The 16,865-nt window shown below is 53.5% G+C and overlaps 2 protein-coding genes across 2 annotated transcripts; one reads left to right on the top strand and one right to left on the bottom strand.

Annotated features, from left to right (window-relative positions):
- The first annotated feature begins 2,077 nt into the window (after positions 1 to 2,077).
- Positions 2,078 to 7,785, top strand: HPCA (hippocalcin). The gene is made up of 3 exons (XM_007950429.2): positions 2,078 to 2,455; positions 7,415 to 7,520; positions 7,688 to 7,785. The coding sequence occupies exons 1-3, from the start codon at positions 2,078 to 2,080 to the stop codon at positions 7,783 to 7,785; spliced, it is 582 nt and encodes a 193-aa protein (XP_007948620.1).
- Positions 7,786 to 8,816: 1,031 nt separating this feature from the next.
- TMEM54 (transmembrane protein 54) lies at positions 8,817 to 15,986 on the bottom strand. Its single transcript, XM_007950427.1, has 6 exons — positions 15,971 to 15,986; positions 12,086 to 12,279; positions 9,869 to 9,928; positions 9,518 to 9,706; positions 9,264 to 9,398; positions 8,817 to 8,891 (listed from the first exon to the last, which is right to left on the bottom strand). The coding sequence occupies exons 1-6, from the start codon at positions 15,984 to 15,986 to the stop codon at positions 8,817 to 8,819; spliced, it is 669 nt and encodes a 222-aa protein (XP_007948618.1).
- Between the last annotated feature and the right edge of the window lie 879 nt (positions 15,987 to 16,865).

The following is a 16,865-nucleotide window of genomic DNA, read 5'->3' as shown; positions in this document are numbered from 1 at the left end:
GAAGGGGCATGGGAAGATCCCTCCTGCCCAGCGCATCTCTCCACCCCCGCCCCGGTGACCCAGTTCCTTGGACCTTGAGGAGGGGAGTAAGGGACACACTCCCCCACCCAGCCCTACGCATTTCCTCAGTCCTCTCCCACACACTTGTTCCGCGGGTCCTCAGCTTGGGGCAGAAGAGGCTGGTGCAGAAAGGAGGGGCACCAACTTACAGAAACACCCGTGACACACTGCTGAGGACACACACAGGCTCCCAAATGGCTACACAGGGACATTCCCTTCACACTGTCATGGGTGCATACCTGGTCACACGCAGACATAAAGCACATGCAGACATGGATTCAAACGCTCAGAGAGGCAATGCAATGCAGAGGTCAGTGATACACGTGCATGGAAGGGTACATGTATGCTCACATGCCCACCCACATATGCAGAGCTCTGTGAACGTGTGCACACAAGGAACCCCCTCACCCTGTCCCATTCACGTTCCCAAGCCTGAGGGGCATTCACCTGCACATCCCCCAATATCCTGCAGTGAGAGGACCTTTCTGGACTAGATGAAAGGTAAGTGTTGGGGGAGGTTAGGGTGGGCTAGGCATCTCCTTGGAGAGGGGTCCCAGCAGATCTGGGAAGAGCTGCAGCTCCTTCTCCTGGGACCCGGCAGCACCCCTAGGAGAAGAGAGAAAGATGGCAAGGGTGTCTGAGGGTCCCACGTGCAGCTGGCCATGTGAGAGGTGTCAGCATATGAGTTGGTGTGTGCTGGCATGCGTGAGACATGTGGGGTCGTGGGCTGCTGTGTCTTGATGCGCAGAATATGATAATTTTGCGTGGTGCTGTGTGTCAGTATGTACAGGTTGCGTAGCAGAGGGAATGTTGTCATATGGGAGTTTGTTGTCATGTGGGGGCATAGTGACCCATGGCTGGTATGTGAGTGCGAGGGGACCCAGTGTATGGACTTGGTGAGCTGTATGTGCCCATCTGCATTCCTTTGTCCATTGTTATAGATTAGTTTTGTGGCATCTCGTTGTTAGTTATCAAGTCAATTCTGACACACGGTGACCCCATGTGTACGAGTAGAACTGCTCCATAGGGTTTTCAAGGCTGTGACCTTTCAAAAGCAGGTCACCAGACCTATCTTCTGAGGTGCTTTGGGGTGGGTTTGAACAGCCAGCCTTTTGGCTAGTAGTTAAGCACTTAACTGTTTGCACTACCCAGGGACTCCTTGTGGCATTTAGGTACATGAAAATCATTTTTATTTCTTTAACACTCACCTAGAATTGGTATATACATGCACTACTTTAACTGCTTCACATGTATTAACTAATTTAATCCCCACAAAAACCCTATGAGATAGGTACCATTATTAACCTCATTTTACAGATGAGGGAGAGAGTACTTAAGGAACTTGCCCAAGGTTACACAGCTGGTAAGAGGCACAGCTGGGATCCAAGCCCAAGCAGACCAGTTCCAGAGCCCAGGCTAACACCTGCCCTGGGCTGCCTCATCAAGCATACGTGGGAGGTCGCAGGACAGCCAGGAGCAACAGGTGCTTTGGTGGTGATCAGTTATACATGAGGCCATGAGGGGGTCAATGGGTAGGAGGGCAGAGGACCAGAAGGCCCTTCTGTACTTCCCTGGAAAACTCTGCAAGGCAGCCCTGTTATTGCATGGCTGTGTGACCTATGCAGCTCACCTTGCCTCTTTGAGCCTGTCCTCTCATCTGTAAAATGTGAAATGGGGCTAATCCCCATGCTTCATCTTGTGAAGGTTAAATGATGTGACTTGTAAAGGCTAATTTGCCGGCATTTGGAAGCGCCTGAGTAAATGGGAGCCCTCTTTCATTCCCCGCTGCCCCTGGTCTGCTCCTTGGGAATGTGCAGGGTGGAGGGGAATGTTTTGGAGCATGGCACAGAGACAGAATGCAGGGTGCATGTTCTGTGACCTCTCCCTCAAACAACAGGCTAGTGTGGCTGATGTCTAAGGGCCCTTCAGAAGTGGTGTCTAGGCATGGGGGAACCTGACCACTTCTTTCTGCCCCTTGAACCCCTTGGCGATCCAGGTGGGACTTGGCTCAGCGGCCATGGGCAAGCAGAACAGCAAGCTGCGGCCCGAGATGCTGCAGGACCTGCGGGAGAACACAGAGTTCTCAGAGCTGGAGCTGCAGGAATGGTACAAGGGCTTCCTTAAGGACTGCCCTACGGGCATCCTCAACGTGGATGAGTTCAAGAAGATCTACGCCAACTTCTTCCCTTACGGCGATGCCTCCAAGTTCGCTGAACATGTCTTCCGCACCTTTGACACCAATAGCGACGGCACCATCGACTTCCGGGAGTTCATCATTGCACTGAGTGTGACTTCACGCGGCCGCCTGGAGCAGAAGCTCATGTGGGCCTTCAGCATGTATGACCTAGACGGCAACGGCTACATCAGCCGCGAGGAGATGCTGGAGATCGTGCAGGTGGGCCCTGGGCCCCTGAGAATGCCGGGTGCAGAGTCCAGCTTTTATACCCACCACTCTTGTTAGCCTCTCAACACCGTGGGCAGGTGGTGACAGGTGCTGCCTTGCCACCACCACCACCCCCCATTTTAAAAAAGCTCTTTATTAGGAAGTAATTTCCAATTTTAAAAAGGGATGCAGAAAACTCCCATACACCCTTTCCTGAGAATCACCAATTACCATGTTGCTACCTTTGCTTTCTCATTGTGTGTGTGTAGTGTTTTGTTGTTTTGAGCATGATCCTTTACCCACGTGACTTCCGGACATATTTCCTAAGAACAAGGACATTCTCTTACATAACCTATAATATCATTATCAAAGTCAGGACATTTAACATAGAAACAATGCTATTATCTAATCTATAGGCCATATTCCAATTTTGCCAACTGTCTCAATAATGTTCTTTATTGAATTTTTTTTTGTCCTAGTCTAGGATCACACATTGCATTTAATTGTCCTGTCTCTTTGTTGTTGTTAATTGCCATCGAGTGGGCACCAACTCATGGTGTCATTATACATACCAGAATGAAACGTTGCCTGGTCCTGCTCCATGGTCTTGAGGAAACATACCTGTCTCTTGAGTCTTCCTTAATCTGGAATAGGTCTTCAGCCTTTGTGAGGGTTTGACATTTCTGCAGAATACAGGCCTGCTATATTTTAGTGATTCTCACTTACTCAGGAGGAAACAGATACTCAGAGAAGTAAGGAGACTTGCTTGAGGCCATACAGCTTGTGAGTGAGCTATGTGGCTCTAACATCCACATTACATCCTGCTCACCCAGTTACCTCCCAACTGATTGATTGAGGGCCCACTACAAGTCAGGTACTAAGCAAGTGCTTACAGCTATGAGCTCATTGAATCCTCACAACCACCTCATGAAGGGACCATTATCCCCATTTTCCAGGGTTAGGGGATCACTCTTGAAGTTCAGAGGTGAAGTGACTTGCCTAAGGTAACACAGCACTTAAGTGGAGTCAAGCTCAGGTGTCTTGAAAGGGCCATGAACTCCCAGCCAGGAGGTTTAGCTTCTAGTTCCAGGCCAGCCTCAACTCAGCTTGCTCATCTATAAAATGGGGATGACGACGCTGAACTCATGGGAGTGGGGGGAGGATTTAAGGAGCTGATTTGAATGTCCTTTCTTAGTATAGAAGGAGCTGGTGGTGCAGTGCCTAAGGCATTTGACTGCTAACCAGGAGCTTAGCGGTTCAGACCCACAAGCTGTTCCACAGAAGAAAGATGGGGCAATCTACTTCTGTAAAGATTTACCACCTCAGAAACCTAGTGGGGGTCACTATGAGTCAGAAGTGACGCAATGGCAGTGAGTTTGGTTTGGCTTTGGCTACTTAGTATAGATGTGTGACATATATTAGCTTTATCTCAAAAACCTTCTGGAGTGCCCATCGTTTCAGCCCAGGACTGGACATTGCCGAGGCTCTGGTTCAATTTTCTTGCCCACTTTTTCTCTGAGCATCTGTTTCTTCACCTGTAAAATGGGGGTGTTAACCCCCTACTTCACAAGTCTCTTTAGGCCATATAATTGATACTTGGTGAATGTTAAGGAACTCTGGTGGTGCAGTGCCTAAGGCATTTCACTGCTAACCAGAAGGTTAGTGGTTCAAATCCACTAGCTGCTGCACAGAAGATGGGACAATCTACTTCCGTAAAGATTTACCACCTTGGAAACCCCACTGGGGTTGCTATGTGTTGGAATCAACTTGACGGCAGCGAGTTTGTTTTTTGGGGGTTTGGTAAATGTTAGAGATTGTCCATTATTTTCTCATGTGCACATCCTCCACTCTCACCAGAATGGCCTTTTCAGTATCCCTGAAATGTACCCTGAGTAATCCTGCCACACAGCTTTGCACGAGCTTTTGTCCCCTCTCCTTCTGCCTCTCTGAATCCTCTTCCTCTGGCCTCACTGACTGCTCTTCCCTTCCAACTGCTCCGACTCCCACTGCTCTCCACTTGGGCTTCTCCTCTTGCTAGGGGGCTGGAGTAGAATGGGCTGCCTCGGGGTGTGGTCGCTTCCCTGTGCCTATAGGTAGGGGGAAAGCATTAATGTTTGTCACCAGCCCCCGTGAGGCAGATATTAGTTCTTTAGTTGCTGGATGGGGGGAGCTCTGAATGTCCTGGTGGAAGGATCAGGGTAGCCAAGGTGGTGAAGGATCACTCAGGGGTTGGGCAGCAGCTGGAGGGATGCTGATGTCTTAACACCTAGTATGGTCATGCTGGCTGGTGTGTACTGGAAAATCTCAACCTCGCTGGAGGCACCAGATGGGTCAAGTCAGCCCTGTTCCATAAGCATCCTTGGGACCCCTTCCTGGCTGGCCTCTGCTATCTAGGCCTTAACTTCCTTCATGGCAGGCTGGCGGCCCCAGACAACTAGTGCAGACAGAGCACTGATTAATTACAGGTCGGCTCCAGTGAAACAATGATAGAGCAGCAATTCCAGACAATTAATGAGGAGGCCCAGGAGAAGGACTGTCACAAGGGTGCAGCTACTCTCAGTCACTGGCACCAAGTCCTTTTGGGGACATAGCTCTGTACATAGTGTGTACCAGACAGTGTGCACACTAGGACGGAAGGGACCATGTCAGCCTCTGTGGCCCCCACTCTGGTGGGGGAGATAAGCATGCAAGTCGCACTGACCAGTTTGGTGATGGGAGTTTACAAAGTGACACCTGGGAGCCTAGGGAACTGAGGCGCAGGAAGGCCTGAGGACATGATAATGATTCTACCAGCTACTGTGTACTGACTACTCTAGCACCAGCCACTGTGCCAACTGCTCTGCACCATTACCTCACTTAATCCTCTGGATAACTGATTGAGGGTGATAGGGTTATTCCTATTTTACAGATAAGGAAACTGAGGTTCACAAAGGTTAAGTACTGGTGGAAGGCTACAGAGAGTGAGCAGTGAAACCAGGATGCCACTCCACGATGCTCATGTGACTTCAGAGCCTCTGCTGTGCGCCACCCCCCCACACTGCCTACGCGAGTTCAAATCTACCTGCCGTCAACCCCTTTCTGTGCCTTGGTTTCTTACCTGGAACATGGGGATCATAATACATGTTTTGCAGGGCTGTTGTGGGGTTTAGAGATAATGCATGTAAAATACCCAACACATAATAGGTGCCTGATAATTGGGTTAAATGCTGGGAAGTGTGGAAAGCCTGATGGTAGACAGGTTAGCAGGGGCCAGGACTTGAAGTGCCTTGAATTTTGAGTGGTTTGGACTGGGTACAGAGAGCAGTGGGAGGTACCGATGGCTCCCCCCCCCACCCCCCGGGGGTCCTTTCTGGTGCATTGCTGCCCCCTGAGCTATCTCCCTGTGCATGGCTGATGGTTCTAAGGAGTGTATCTACCTGGTATAAATGTTCACATCATATGCTCATCTATTGTTGGGCTGGAAGCCACAGGAGTGAGTTCAATTCCAGGCGTGAAGAGTGAGTAGGGACCACAGTCTCAGCGGTTTCACCAATTTCTATCAGACCAGCAAGCCTGGTCTTTTTTTTTTATGATTTTGAGTTTTGTTCCACATTTTTCTCCCACTCTATCCAGCATAGCTTTTAAATAGAGTCCTTTCTAGGTCCAAGCCCTGTACTACGTTCTGGGGATGTGGCCACTAGCTAGATGGCATGGCGCTTATCTGTATGGTGGAGATAACAACAGCCCTGGGAGGGGCCTTGGTTGCCATGCTTAAAGCACTCAGCTGCTAACCGAAAGGTGGGCTGTTTGAACCCACCAGCTGCTCCTCAGGAGAAAAGACCTGAGGATGTGCTCCCATAAAGAATACTGCCTGGGAACCCCTGTGGGGCAGTTCTACTCTGTCCTAGAGGGTCGCTAGGACTCCGAATTGGCTTTATGGCACACAGCAGTCCCACAAGGGCATAATTACTTCCAGAGAGGTGTCCTCCGAAGGAAAAGCCCAGGAGACTCTGGGCCCACATAACCACTCCTTGATCAGTCCTTAAAGCGCCAGCAGAGTCCCAAAGGGGCGTGGGAAGCAGCAGAAGGAGCGTGGGGCAGCATCCCGAAGGAGCTAGGTGTGCTGGCAGGCCTGGAGGGAGGCCTGTGTGTAGCTGGTGCGAGGAGGCGGCTGGCTGGGTTGGGGAGGTGGCGGTGGAGCTCTGTGTTCGGAAAGAGCTCTCATAGGTAGCACTGGGGCATGGACTCGAGTGGAAGAGGCCTCAAGAGACCAGCACGGAGGCTGGAGCCAGATCTGAGGCACAGGCAGTGGTTGCGCTGGGAGTAAGGAGGCTTCTTGGAAGAGGCGTTGGGGAAAACTCGAAGAGAGGCTACTGGTCTGGTTCTTAAATTCTAGGGTGATGGAACCCAGGTCCTCCCACAAAAAATCCCTGCCCCCTCTGCCTCAGTGACCTCGGGTATGCCCCACCCCCACAGATGCTCATTGTTACAATATTCCCCGCCCTCTTCGGGCCCTCTCCCCACCCTGCGACCCCTTTCGGTCACAGACGGCTTCACAGCCCAGTGCCACTCTCCCCTAGCCAGGCGTCCCCTGTTGGCCACAGGAACAAAGGCCACTGAAGTCCCGCTGTTCCGGAAAAGCAGGACAAATCCCTTCAACCCTGAAACCTGCGGGGCCCATGCTCCGAAGCCAGGTGCCTGGGTCCGAGGGCTGGCAACATCTTTCCTGACCCCTCCTTCAGTCACCTACTCCGAGCCTTCCCACTGCAGCGCTCCTGCATCTCCCCCACCGAGCAATACGCTCCTACATGGTCCTCCGTGGAAATTCGTTCAAGGCCTAATCCTACAGCCCCTTCTTTCCCGGTCCCCGTGACCCTGGCGGGGTTCCGCCAACATCACAGAATGCTGGGGAGGTTTCTGAATCTCGGTGGTAACGCGTGGGGGGCTCAGGTCTGCTCCTCTCACTCTCAGCCTTCCCCTCCTGCGCCCTAGGCCATTTACAAGATGGTGTCGTCAGTGATGAAGATGCCAGAGGATGAGTCAACCCCGGAGAAAAGGACTGAGAAAATCTTCCGACAAATGGACACAAACAACGACGGTAAGGGGACAGGGGTTAGGGGCAGGAGCAAGGGTTAGGGGCAAGGGCAGAGGCGGGCAAGCGGGCAAGCGGGCAGGCGCCACTCTCTCCCCTCCTTCCACCGCCTGAGCTGCCTGTCTCACCCCGGCGCTGCCTGCATCCTCATCACTGCTCCTGTTGTCTCTCAGGCAAGCTGTCCCTGGAGGAGTTCATCCGCGGAGCCAAGAGTGACCCGTCCATCGTGCGCCTGCTGCAGTGCGACCCCAGCAGCGCCTCTCAGTTCTGAGCGAGAGGAGCCAGCCAGTGCTCCTCGCTGCCTTCACCGGCCCTCAGCTTCCCCTCCCTCGTGTTTACCCGGGGCCAGGCTGGGGAACCCCCAGGGTTTGCACTGTGGGGGGCCCTACGGCCAAGGGAACCCTGCAGTTCTCCCAAGGCCCAAGCAAGCAGGCAGTTAGCACCCCGGAATGCAAGAGGCAACATCTCCCTTCCCCAGTGATAGACACATGCTCGGGCTTGGTCTGCCCCCCTCAGAGTCAGCCCCTCTACCTTAATCATAATTTCAACACCCCCTACCACACACACACACACACACACACACACACACACGTGCACACACACACAGCCACCATGAGGCCAGACCTCCCTCCCCCAGCCAGGGGCAGGCTCCCCACCTTGTAGGTCTCAGCCTGGGGGAGAGAAGCAGTTTTGCCCAGGTGAGGAGACTGCCTCATCATTTGGAAGGGAGAAAGAGAATCCAGGGATGAGAGGTATGAAGAAGATTCCTTGAGCCACCCAGCCCTAGCTCCTTCTGGCCTGAAGGCTCTAATGCAAAATGAAAACCCCCAGCATTCCAGGAAAACCCCCAGCATTCCAGCCCGCAGCAGTGGGGCCATGAACTCCCTCCCATCTGCCATTTGGCACTTGGACCAATAGCCAGCCACACACAGACCCATGGACCCCTTGGGGTATTTTGTCTCACTCACTCACTCACACAGGCCCACAGTCGGGTGGGCAGATGCACCCAGAACCCCATGCACAAGCGTGCCACACGGGGAAGCAGCACAGGCCCCTGGCCAGCCCCTCCCCCCGCCCCGCATGCATCCACGTGGAGCATCTCTGTTCTTTTTAATAACTTCAGAATAAAGTCTCGTTTCAGTGCAGTGGGCTAGGTGGCTAGGGAGGGGGCCTAAAAGCCCCACCCTGATGCCTGAGTGTCCATTGAGTCCTCTTGGCCTGGCTCCAGAGATACTGGCCTGGTCACAGTGCAGACTTTGTCACACGATCATAGTGGCTACGGGCCCCGTGAGGTATCGGCGCTCAGAGGGTCAGCGGCTCTGCGCTAGTGCAGCTCAGCAGGTTGTGGCCATCCGTGGGTTCTGGGCTCTCCAGTATCTGGGGAGACACAGGAGGCTGCTGGGCACACTGGATCTGGATCTCTTCCTCCAGGATACTCAGGGAATGGGGGTATCTGGGAGGAGCCCACTGTGCCCCATGCAAGAACTAAGTGAGACCTTTAGAGTGCCCCCAATTCAAGCCGAAACACCCTTCCTTCTCTTTCAAGACTCATCATGGGCCTTGGGAGAAGCAGGGGTCCGCTGTGTGACTTAGCTGGGAGATCTAAGCTCTGAGCCTCCACACCTCACCCCTTGGGCCCAGGAGAACATTGCCCCAGCTCTCCAAGTGCAGGCCCTGCACAGAAGGGTGGGGCAGACCAGCCTGGGCTCTCCTGTAGGAGCTCCCAGGAGCTGGGGGGGAGGGGCTTACCAGGTGGTGGCTGCTTTTCCCCCACCAGGGCCTCAGTTCCAGCAGCTGATGGGCAAGCTGGGCACAGCGTACAGCAAACACACCCTCTGCCACGCAGAACACCAGTGCAATTCCCCAGAGGCACAGGCTGGAGCTCTGCGGTAGGCACAGGGGGGCATGTCCATTGGGGCTGGGGAGAGGGTGGGACCCCAGGAGCCTTTCCCACCCAGCCCAACGTGCACCTGGGACCCCTCCCCCCAGGCCCAGGCACTCACGTAAACACGTGTGGGGTCAAAGGGACAGTCGGGTACGAGCGCCAGAAGTTCAGGACTCCCAAAGGTGCAGGTGGCCAGCAATGCCCGGCCCTGGGTGGCAAAGGTCACGGCGATCGAGGCCAAGAGGCCAAGGGCACAGGTCAGTGAGAGGAGGGCACAGGCTATGCTTGAGCTGAACACTGTCCAGCGCTGGATGGGGAAGGCCGCTTGTCAGTGGACATCACGTTTGGTTCCTATGGGCAGTTCTGGCCACCCTAATGGTCAGCCTTACCCACTCCAAGCAAGCCAAGCCCTGGGAGGTTTGCTGTCCCTTACCCTCTCATCCCCCCTATCCCCGGAGGCGCCACATACCAGGGGGATGCTGGGGAGGTAGCGTGACAACACAACGGTGGTGATGCCTGAGGTGATGACCTGTGGAGAGACTTACGTCAGTCCTGGGTGGAGGTGGTCAGGGCCACACTCCGATAAAGTTTCTACCGATGCCACCTTGGTCCTCCAAACCGCCCACTCCTTTCACCCCTGCTTAGCTTTAGCCTCATTATCTCCATCTGCATCGAGACACTCGCTGGCTCCTCGTGGTCTAGCCTCTACACAGCCCCGGAGACATGTTTCTAAAACACAACCACTCCCTGCCTATAACCTTCCATGACTCCCCACTGCCTCCAGCTGAGCATCTCAAACAGGGGCCGGTGTACTCCAGGGGTGCAGGGGCATGCCGGGGAGTATACTAAGCCACAGGATACATGTGACATATTTCCCTGGGAGAGATTTTGGAAGGAGGAAACTAAGTAACCAGCAAAGAACTGAAAACAAATTCATTGTATTAAACCTGGACACTTTATGGAGTAGAATTCAAAAGGCTCAGGAACATTTTAAATTATTCCAGGCCCTCAGTGACCTGGCCCCAGTCCCACCAACTTCTCAACTGCACCCTAGGCCCATCTCCTCCCTCACTGCCCTGGATCTGGCCAACTACGTGGAGTCTGCTCATGGTGCCACCCATGCAGTACCTCTTACCCAGAACACCCCTCCTCCTCCTCTTTCCCTGGCTAGCTCCTTCAAGCCCTGCTCAGGTTTTCCTCCTGCAGGCCTTCCTCACCACCCTCAATCCCAAGAGGCAGGACACTAATAGCTAATAGCTGCCCTCTGGATCTTTGGGACGCTTTCCTACCTGCCTTCCTTCTTGTGTTCCCTCACTGGACAAGACCCATCGGAGACAGGTGTGATGGGAGTTCCAGGTTCTAGGTCCACCAATGCCTTTAATTCACTGTGCAGCCACAAGTTGGAGCCTCAACCATTCTGAACTGAGCCCTGCTCTACAGGAAGGGCTCACAGAAAGGGCACTGGCTTTGATTCAGACACAACCAGGTTCAAATCCCCACTTAGCCCCTTTGGATCAGCAGGAGGTTAGATGAGACCCTGAGTCTCAGTTTTCTTCTCTGTAAAATGGGGATAATAATGCCCCCATGTTGCGGGAAGCAGTGAAGACTGAGGTCACATGGGCAAAGCTGACGCAGTCCGGCCCAGATCCCACCCCTGGCGGGCTGCCTAACCCTGAGCTCACTTCTTCCCTGCCTTTCTCACAACAAACAATAGCAGTAAGAGTTAATCCACTACACACGCCTGCACAGCTCAGCCCTGTCCCACAGACTCAGGCTTCCCTACTTACTGGGCCTTGGGATCCTCACTCACCCAGGCCGTGAGGCCAGCAGGCTGTCTAAGCCTCATCCTGCAGGAGAGGAATCAGGTTCTTAGAGAGAGAGGTGGTATGGCTGGAGCTCAGACACTGATGTGCTGACCAGCAGGAACAAATTTCATAAACTCCAGAGTATCAAGCCCTCTCATTCATGTATTTATCAGACAGGTACTGTCATAATGTCATGGCTATCACTTATTATCATAAAGTCATAATCATGACTATTGTTTATTGCTAGATAATGCTAAACTCCTGCCAAATAGGTTTTCTTGGTATCCTCAGAATAAACTTAGCCATTCTCACCTTCTCACCTCTACCCCTTTGCACATGCCATTCTATCTGCTTGGAATGCCATCCCAGGTTCCTCTCCTACCTGCCAGCCCCAGCATGCCTCATACCTGGGTTATGGTAATTACAGCCCATTTGTGAACTCCTACTCATTCATCAGTACCCAGCTCAGAGATCTCCACCTCGTGAAATCTTCCTTGACCTTCTCAAGCTGAGCTGATGCTCTTCCTTCTGTCCACGGTACCCTGTCTGTTTCTCTACTGTAATAATCATCCTGACTCACAGCAGTGAGGAGCAGCTGTGTGCCAGGCACTGTGCTAGGCACTTTATGTGGATGGTCTCATTCTACACACTCACCAGAACCTTCTCAGGTAGACACTATTACTGTCCCTATTTTATAGATGAGGAAGTTGAGGCAAGGAGAGGTTGAGTGACTTGAGCAGTTGGTAAGTGGTTGTACAGGTTAATGCCTGGGTTTCTCTGCTTGCCCACCCCAAGCAGAGATGGTGAGGACTCATCAAAGGCCTTCGAGCTCCCCTCAGCCCCCTCCTGCCAGCTACCCTCCCCATGCGGCCCGCCCATACCACGATAGCCGCGGTGACTGAGAGGATGTTGACCACGCAGTACTGCAGAGCCACAGCGTTCTGGGGGGCAGCCACGTAGCGCAGCACAGTGCCATGGAGCAGGGCAGCCACGATGAAGCTCATGTGGCCCAGCACCACCAGCACCAGCCCTGTCTTCATCAGCACCTTCCGGAAGTCACCCACACTCAAGCTGCCTGTGAGGGACAGCGGTGTCAGGCCGGGGGGGCGGGGGGGCTCATCCCTGGGCAGAGGAGGAAACCAAGGCCCTGGCAGTAGTGATGGACATTGGGTTCTAACTCTATTTTGGGATGACTTGGGGCCAGTAACCTGTCTTCTTGGAGCCTCAGTTTCCATAAAAAGGGGCTCAAGATGCCTTCCGGAGAGTTCTCAGGGGAGTTAAGAGAAATAAGATTGGAAAAGCACATAAAAAACCAAACTCACTGCCATCAAGTTGTTTCCAACTCATAGTGACCACATTGGGTTTCCGAGGCTGTAAATCTTTACGGAAGTAGATTGTCCCATCTTCCTTCCGTGGAGCAGCTGGTGGGTTTGAACCTCTAAGCTTCCAGTTAGCAGTCAAGTTCTTTATCTGCTATGCCACCAGAGCTCCTTAGAAAAAGCACACAGGTGGTACTTAATAAAGGGTAAGGAGTCCTTGTTGGAAGGGGTCCTGATGTACAATGATTAAGTGTTTGGCTACTAACCAAAAGGCTGGCCGTTTGAACCTGCCATTGTCTCCATAGAATAAAAGACTTGGTGATCTGCTCCTGTAAAGATTCCAGCCTAGGAAACCCTAGGAGACAGTTCTACTCTGTCACATAGGGTCACTAGGAATCAGAACCAACTTGACAGCCCTCCGACAGTGGGGGCTCAGTGGCAGCAGTCTCGCCTTCTATGATGGAGAGCTGCTCCCAATTCCCAGCCAGTGTGCCCCAAGCACTGCTACCACCCATCTGTCATTGGAAGCCTGTGTATTGCTGTGATGCTGAACAGGCTGCAGCAGCGCTTGCAGAGTAAGACAGACTTAGGAAGAAAGGCCTGGCAATCTAGCTCCAAAAAATCAGCCAGTGAAAGCAGTCCGTTACTGTTGGGCATGGGGACACCATGAGTACGGGGCCAACTTGACAGCAGCCATCAACAAAAACAACAGCCCGTGCTAGTGCCCAAGCCCATCTGTGGCAGGGTCAGGATTTGAACCCAGGCTTCTGGCTCCAGATCCCATTCCACTAAGCCCCCCATTCACTGATTCATTCATTCATGTGTTTGTTACGCAAAAGTTCACTGAGCACCTGCCTTGTGCCGGGCCCTGGGGGTACCACGGTGAGCTTTACAGTCCAGACCTCAAGGGGCCCATAGCCCATTGGGCAGGAATCACATTTTACAGGGCCTGGCACCCAGCAGCTACTCAACACAACTGCTGAACTGAACTGTCTAAAGCTTGATAACTTGAGGCAAGTCCCTCTGCCTTCTGAGCTTCTATTTCTCCACCTGTTAAACTCAAAGAATAACTCCTCCTGCTCTTACCTCATAGCAGGGAGGGAGGGTCTCATGAGGAATGATTGGGACAGTGAGGTAAACTGGGACAGGCCAGCTCCCAGAGCAAGGGCACTGGGCAGGCACAGGGATGGTGGTTGGTGCCAGCTGGGGCCAAAGGAACACCAGGACCCATGCACAAATTCTCAGAGCACTAAGTGGCTGCCCGGCTCCAACCTACACACTTCCAGGGAACAGGAAGCAGGCTGTTCCAGATCTGCTTCCTGGCATTTTTCCCATGGGTTTTGGCTCTGCCCTCCAGGGAGCACACCATGCTGGTCCCCTCACTTTGCACCCCGCTCCCCAAGCCAGCTTTGTGACACCGGAAGGTTATAATTAGGTCCCCAGAATTAAATAGCCCTTACTTCTTTTAGCCACTCCGTGTGGGACCTAACTAAGTCCTTTCCTAGCCCTCAGTCTCCCCATCTGTGGCACGAGGGTTGGACCATATTTCATATGTGGGAGTTCTGTGGTTAAAAATACTACTGCTTAAAAAAAAAATACTACTACTACTAAGGTGCAACTATTGGTCTCTCTCCATCTGGAGCAAAGAGGAGTAAAGAAAATCAAAGATGCGAGGAAACAATTAGTCCAAAAAAGGATTAATGGACCACGTGAACCCTAGCCTCCACGACCTGAGACTAGAAGAACTAGATGGCGCCCGGCTACCACTTCTGACCGCTCTGAAAGGGATCACAATAGGAAATCCTGCATAGAGTGGGAGAAAAATGTGGAACACAGCTCAAAATCACAAAAAAAGACCAGGCCTACTGCTCTGATAGAGACCGATGGCACCCCTGACACTATGGCACTCAGACACCCTTCAAGCCTGGAACTGAACTCAGCCCCATGGCTCAACTTTCACCCAAATGATAAACAGGCCCATAAGGTGAAAATTACACCAGAGAGGTAGGCACTCATCAGAACAATCGACTATATGAGACCAAAAGGGTGGCATTTGCCCAGGGATACAAAGCTGAGGTGGCAGGAAGGGATAGAAAAACGATGAAGGGAAATGGTCAACACGGGGAGGAAGTGGGAAGAGTGCTGTTACATTGTGGGGATTGCAATTGACGTCACAGAATACAATGTGTATGAATCACTGAATGGAAAACCAATTTGTTCTGTAAACCTTCACCCAAATCACAATTAAAAGAATATTTAAAATAATAATAAAATCACACAGCAATCCCCAAGGAGCAGGGAAGGACAGGGCCACTCAGCCACTGACCCGCTCTGTGACCCTGCACCAGCCCCTCCACTCTCTGGGCCCTATAATCCCCATCTGTAACACCAGGAGGGGGTGTTCTCTGAAACCTCTGGAGTGGACCAAGTCTAGGAGAAGCAGAGGCCAGACGATGGGCTGAGCGGGCACTGTGGATCTGGAATGGCATAGGAAAGATTAACAACTAGCCAAACAGGAAGGGGTACAGCAGCCTGGTCCCAGTGGCTGGGCCCATCTCACCCCATCCACCCACCCCTCTGGCAGGTCAGACACCACCTGGCTCAGGGCTGGGTTCAGCAACAACAACAGCATCCAGGACCAAGATTTTGGTCAAACAGGATGTGCAATGGCAGCCTGGGGCACAGGGGCAGGGAGCACAGGGCAGGGCAGTCCCTGGCTTCTTCATTCCCAAGTTATCATTCTTGGAGCACTTAGGAATGTGGCTGGCACAATGCTAAGTAATTTACTTGTAGGAGCTGACTGTCCTAAGAGGTGGGGGTCACTGTCCCCATTTCACAGATGAGGAAACTGAAGTTACAGGTCTCTAGGCTAGAGAGCAGGTACTCACCAGGGCTGGCTGATGCCCAAAGCAGCACCGATGTGCCCAGAGAATAGGGGAGCGTGTACGATCAGTCCAGCTCCTGTGCCTGTGGTCTGTTTGCTGATGGCCTGACCCTAACAGCCTTGGGGATGGGAGGGGAAAGTCTGGAATTGGGACCCCTTTGCAGTGCCAGCGAAATAAGCTGAAGCCTGGCAAGCAGCCTCCCGCTCAGAACTCCCTGGGCCTGGATGTCCCTCTGCTCCCACTCTGGGTGGAGTAGGCGCCCCCTTCAGCATCTCTTCTCTCTAGGGGACCCTGGACGCAGCTCTGCGCCTCCACAAGAAAGAAAAGTAGGAATAAGGGGTGGTGATTTCAGAGCCGTATCAGGAAGATTCCAGCAGCCCTCCTCCCTCCGTCTCACTGCTCGGGAAACTGAGGCCCAGAGAGAAAAATGGCTTCCCCCAGGCCACGCAGTTAAGTTAGAGGCCTGCACTCTGGGGTTTCGGGCTCCCACTACAGTGCTCTGCCCCAGCATGAGGATTTGAGACGAGTTTGGGCCTCCCGGGCCGCCAGCTCCGCCGCTCACCAAGGCGCAGACACATCTCGGTTCCTGCGCGGGGTCGCCCCCCGGCCGGCGTCAGCGCGGCTCCTGAGGCTGCGGGCCGCTTGGGGGCCCTGTTCCCATCCTGCGTCCGCAACCCGCCGCAAGCGCGCCCCGCAGAGCCCGCCGCGCTCACTTCCCGCCTCGAGCCCCGGCTGGTCTGCGCGAGGCCGGCCTCCCTTCCCGTCACCCCCCGGGAGGGCCCGGGCGGCTCGTTTGCATCCCGAGCCGGTCTGACCTGCTGGGCAGCCTTCCCGGGCCCGCCCGCTGAGTCACGGCGCTGGCCCCACCCACCCGCGCCTGCCCCATCCCGGTCTCGGGCCGAGCCCCCACCGCACACGCAAAGCCCACCACCACTCACTTTACGTCGGAGTAGAGATTGCCGGGGCTGGGAAGTGCGAAGGGCAACTGTACACGTGGTACTCATGTTACCGGTGACTTTCCTGACTTCATGGGCACCATCACTGCTGCTTGCTGGGTCTCAGTTTCCCTGTCAAACAGGGATAAAGATTGCCCCCTGGGTGAAGCTTGAGAATCCACCTCTTTCTAGAGCATGGAGTGGGGTAGCTGTGATTGGTGAAAGAGCACCGCCCTGAGGGGAAGGAGAGGAGCAGGGTCTGTCCTTAACCAGCAGTGTGGCCTCAGGCAGATCACTTTCCCTTCCTAAGCTGTGTACTAAGCAAAGCAGACACCCTGGATGAGAGTCTCGTAAGGCCCTTCTCCCGTCCCACTGGGAGCATTTCTGTTTCCTCACTGGAACATCAAGGATAATAATTTCTGTCCCCTAAGGTCCAGTGGCGGGGAGCTCTGGTAGCATAGTGGCTAAGACACTTGCCTGCTAACCAGAAGGCTGGCAGTTCAAACCCATCAGCCACTCCTC

Source organism: Orycteropus afer, unplaced genomic scaffold (genome assembly GCF_000298275.1).
Source record: "Orycteropus afer afer isolate SDZICR_OR568_19922 unplaced genomic scaffold, OryAfe1.0 scaffold00272, whole genome shotgun sequence".
In the NCBI taxonomy this organism is placed as follows: Eukaryota; Metazoa; Chordata; class Mammalia; order Tubulidentata; family Orycteropodidae; genus Orycteropus; species Orycteropus afer.
This window is presented reverse-complemented; position numbering and strand designations above follow the sequence as displayed.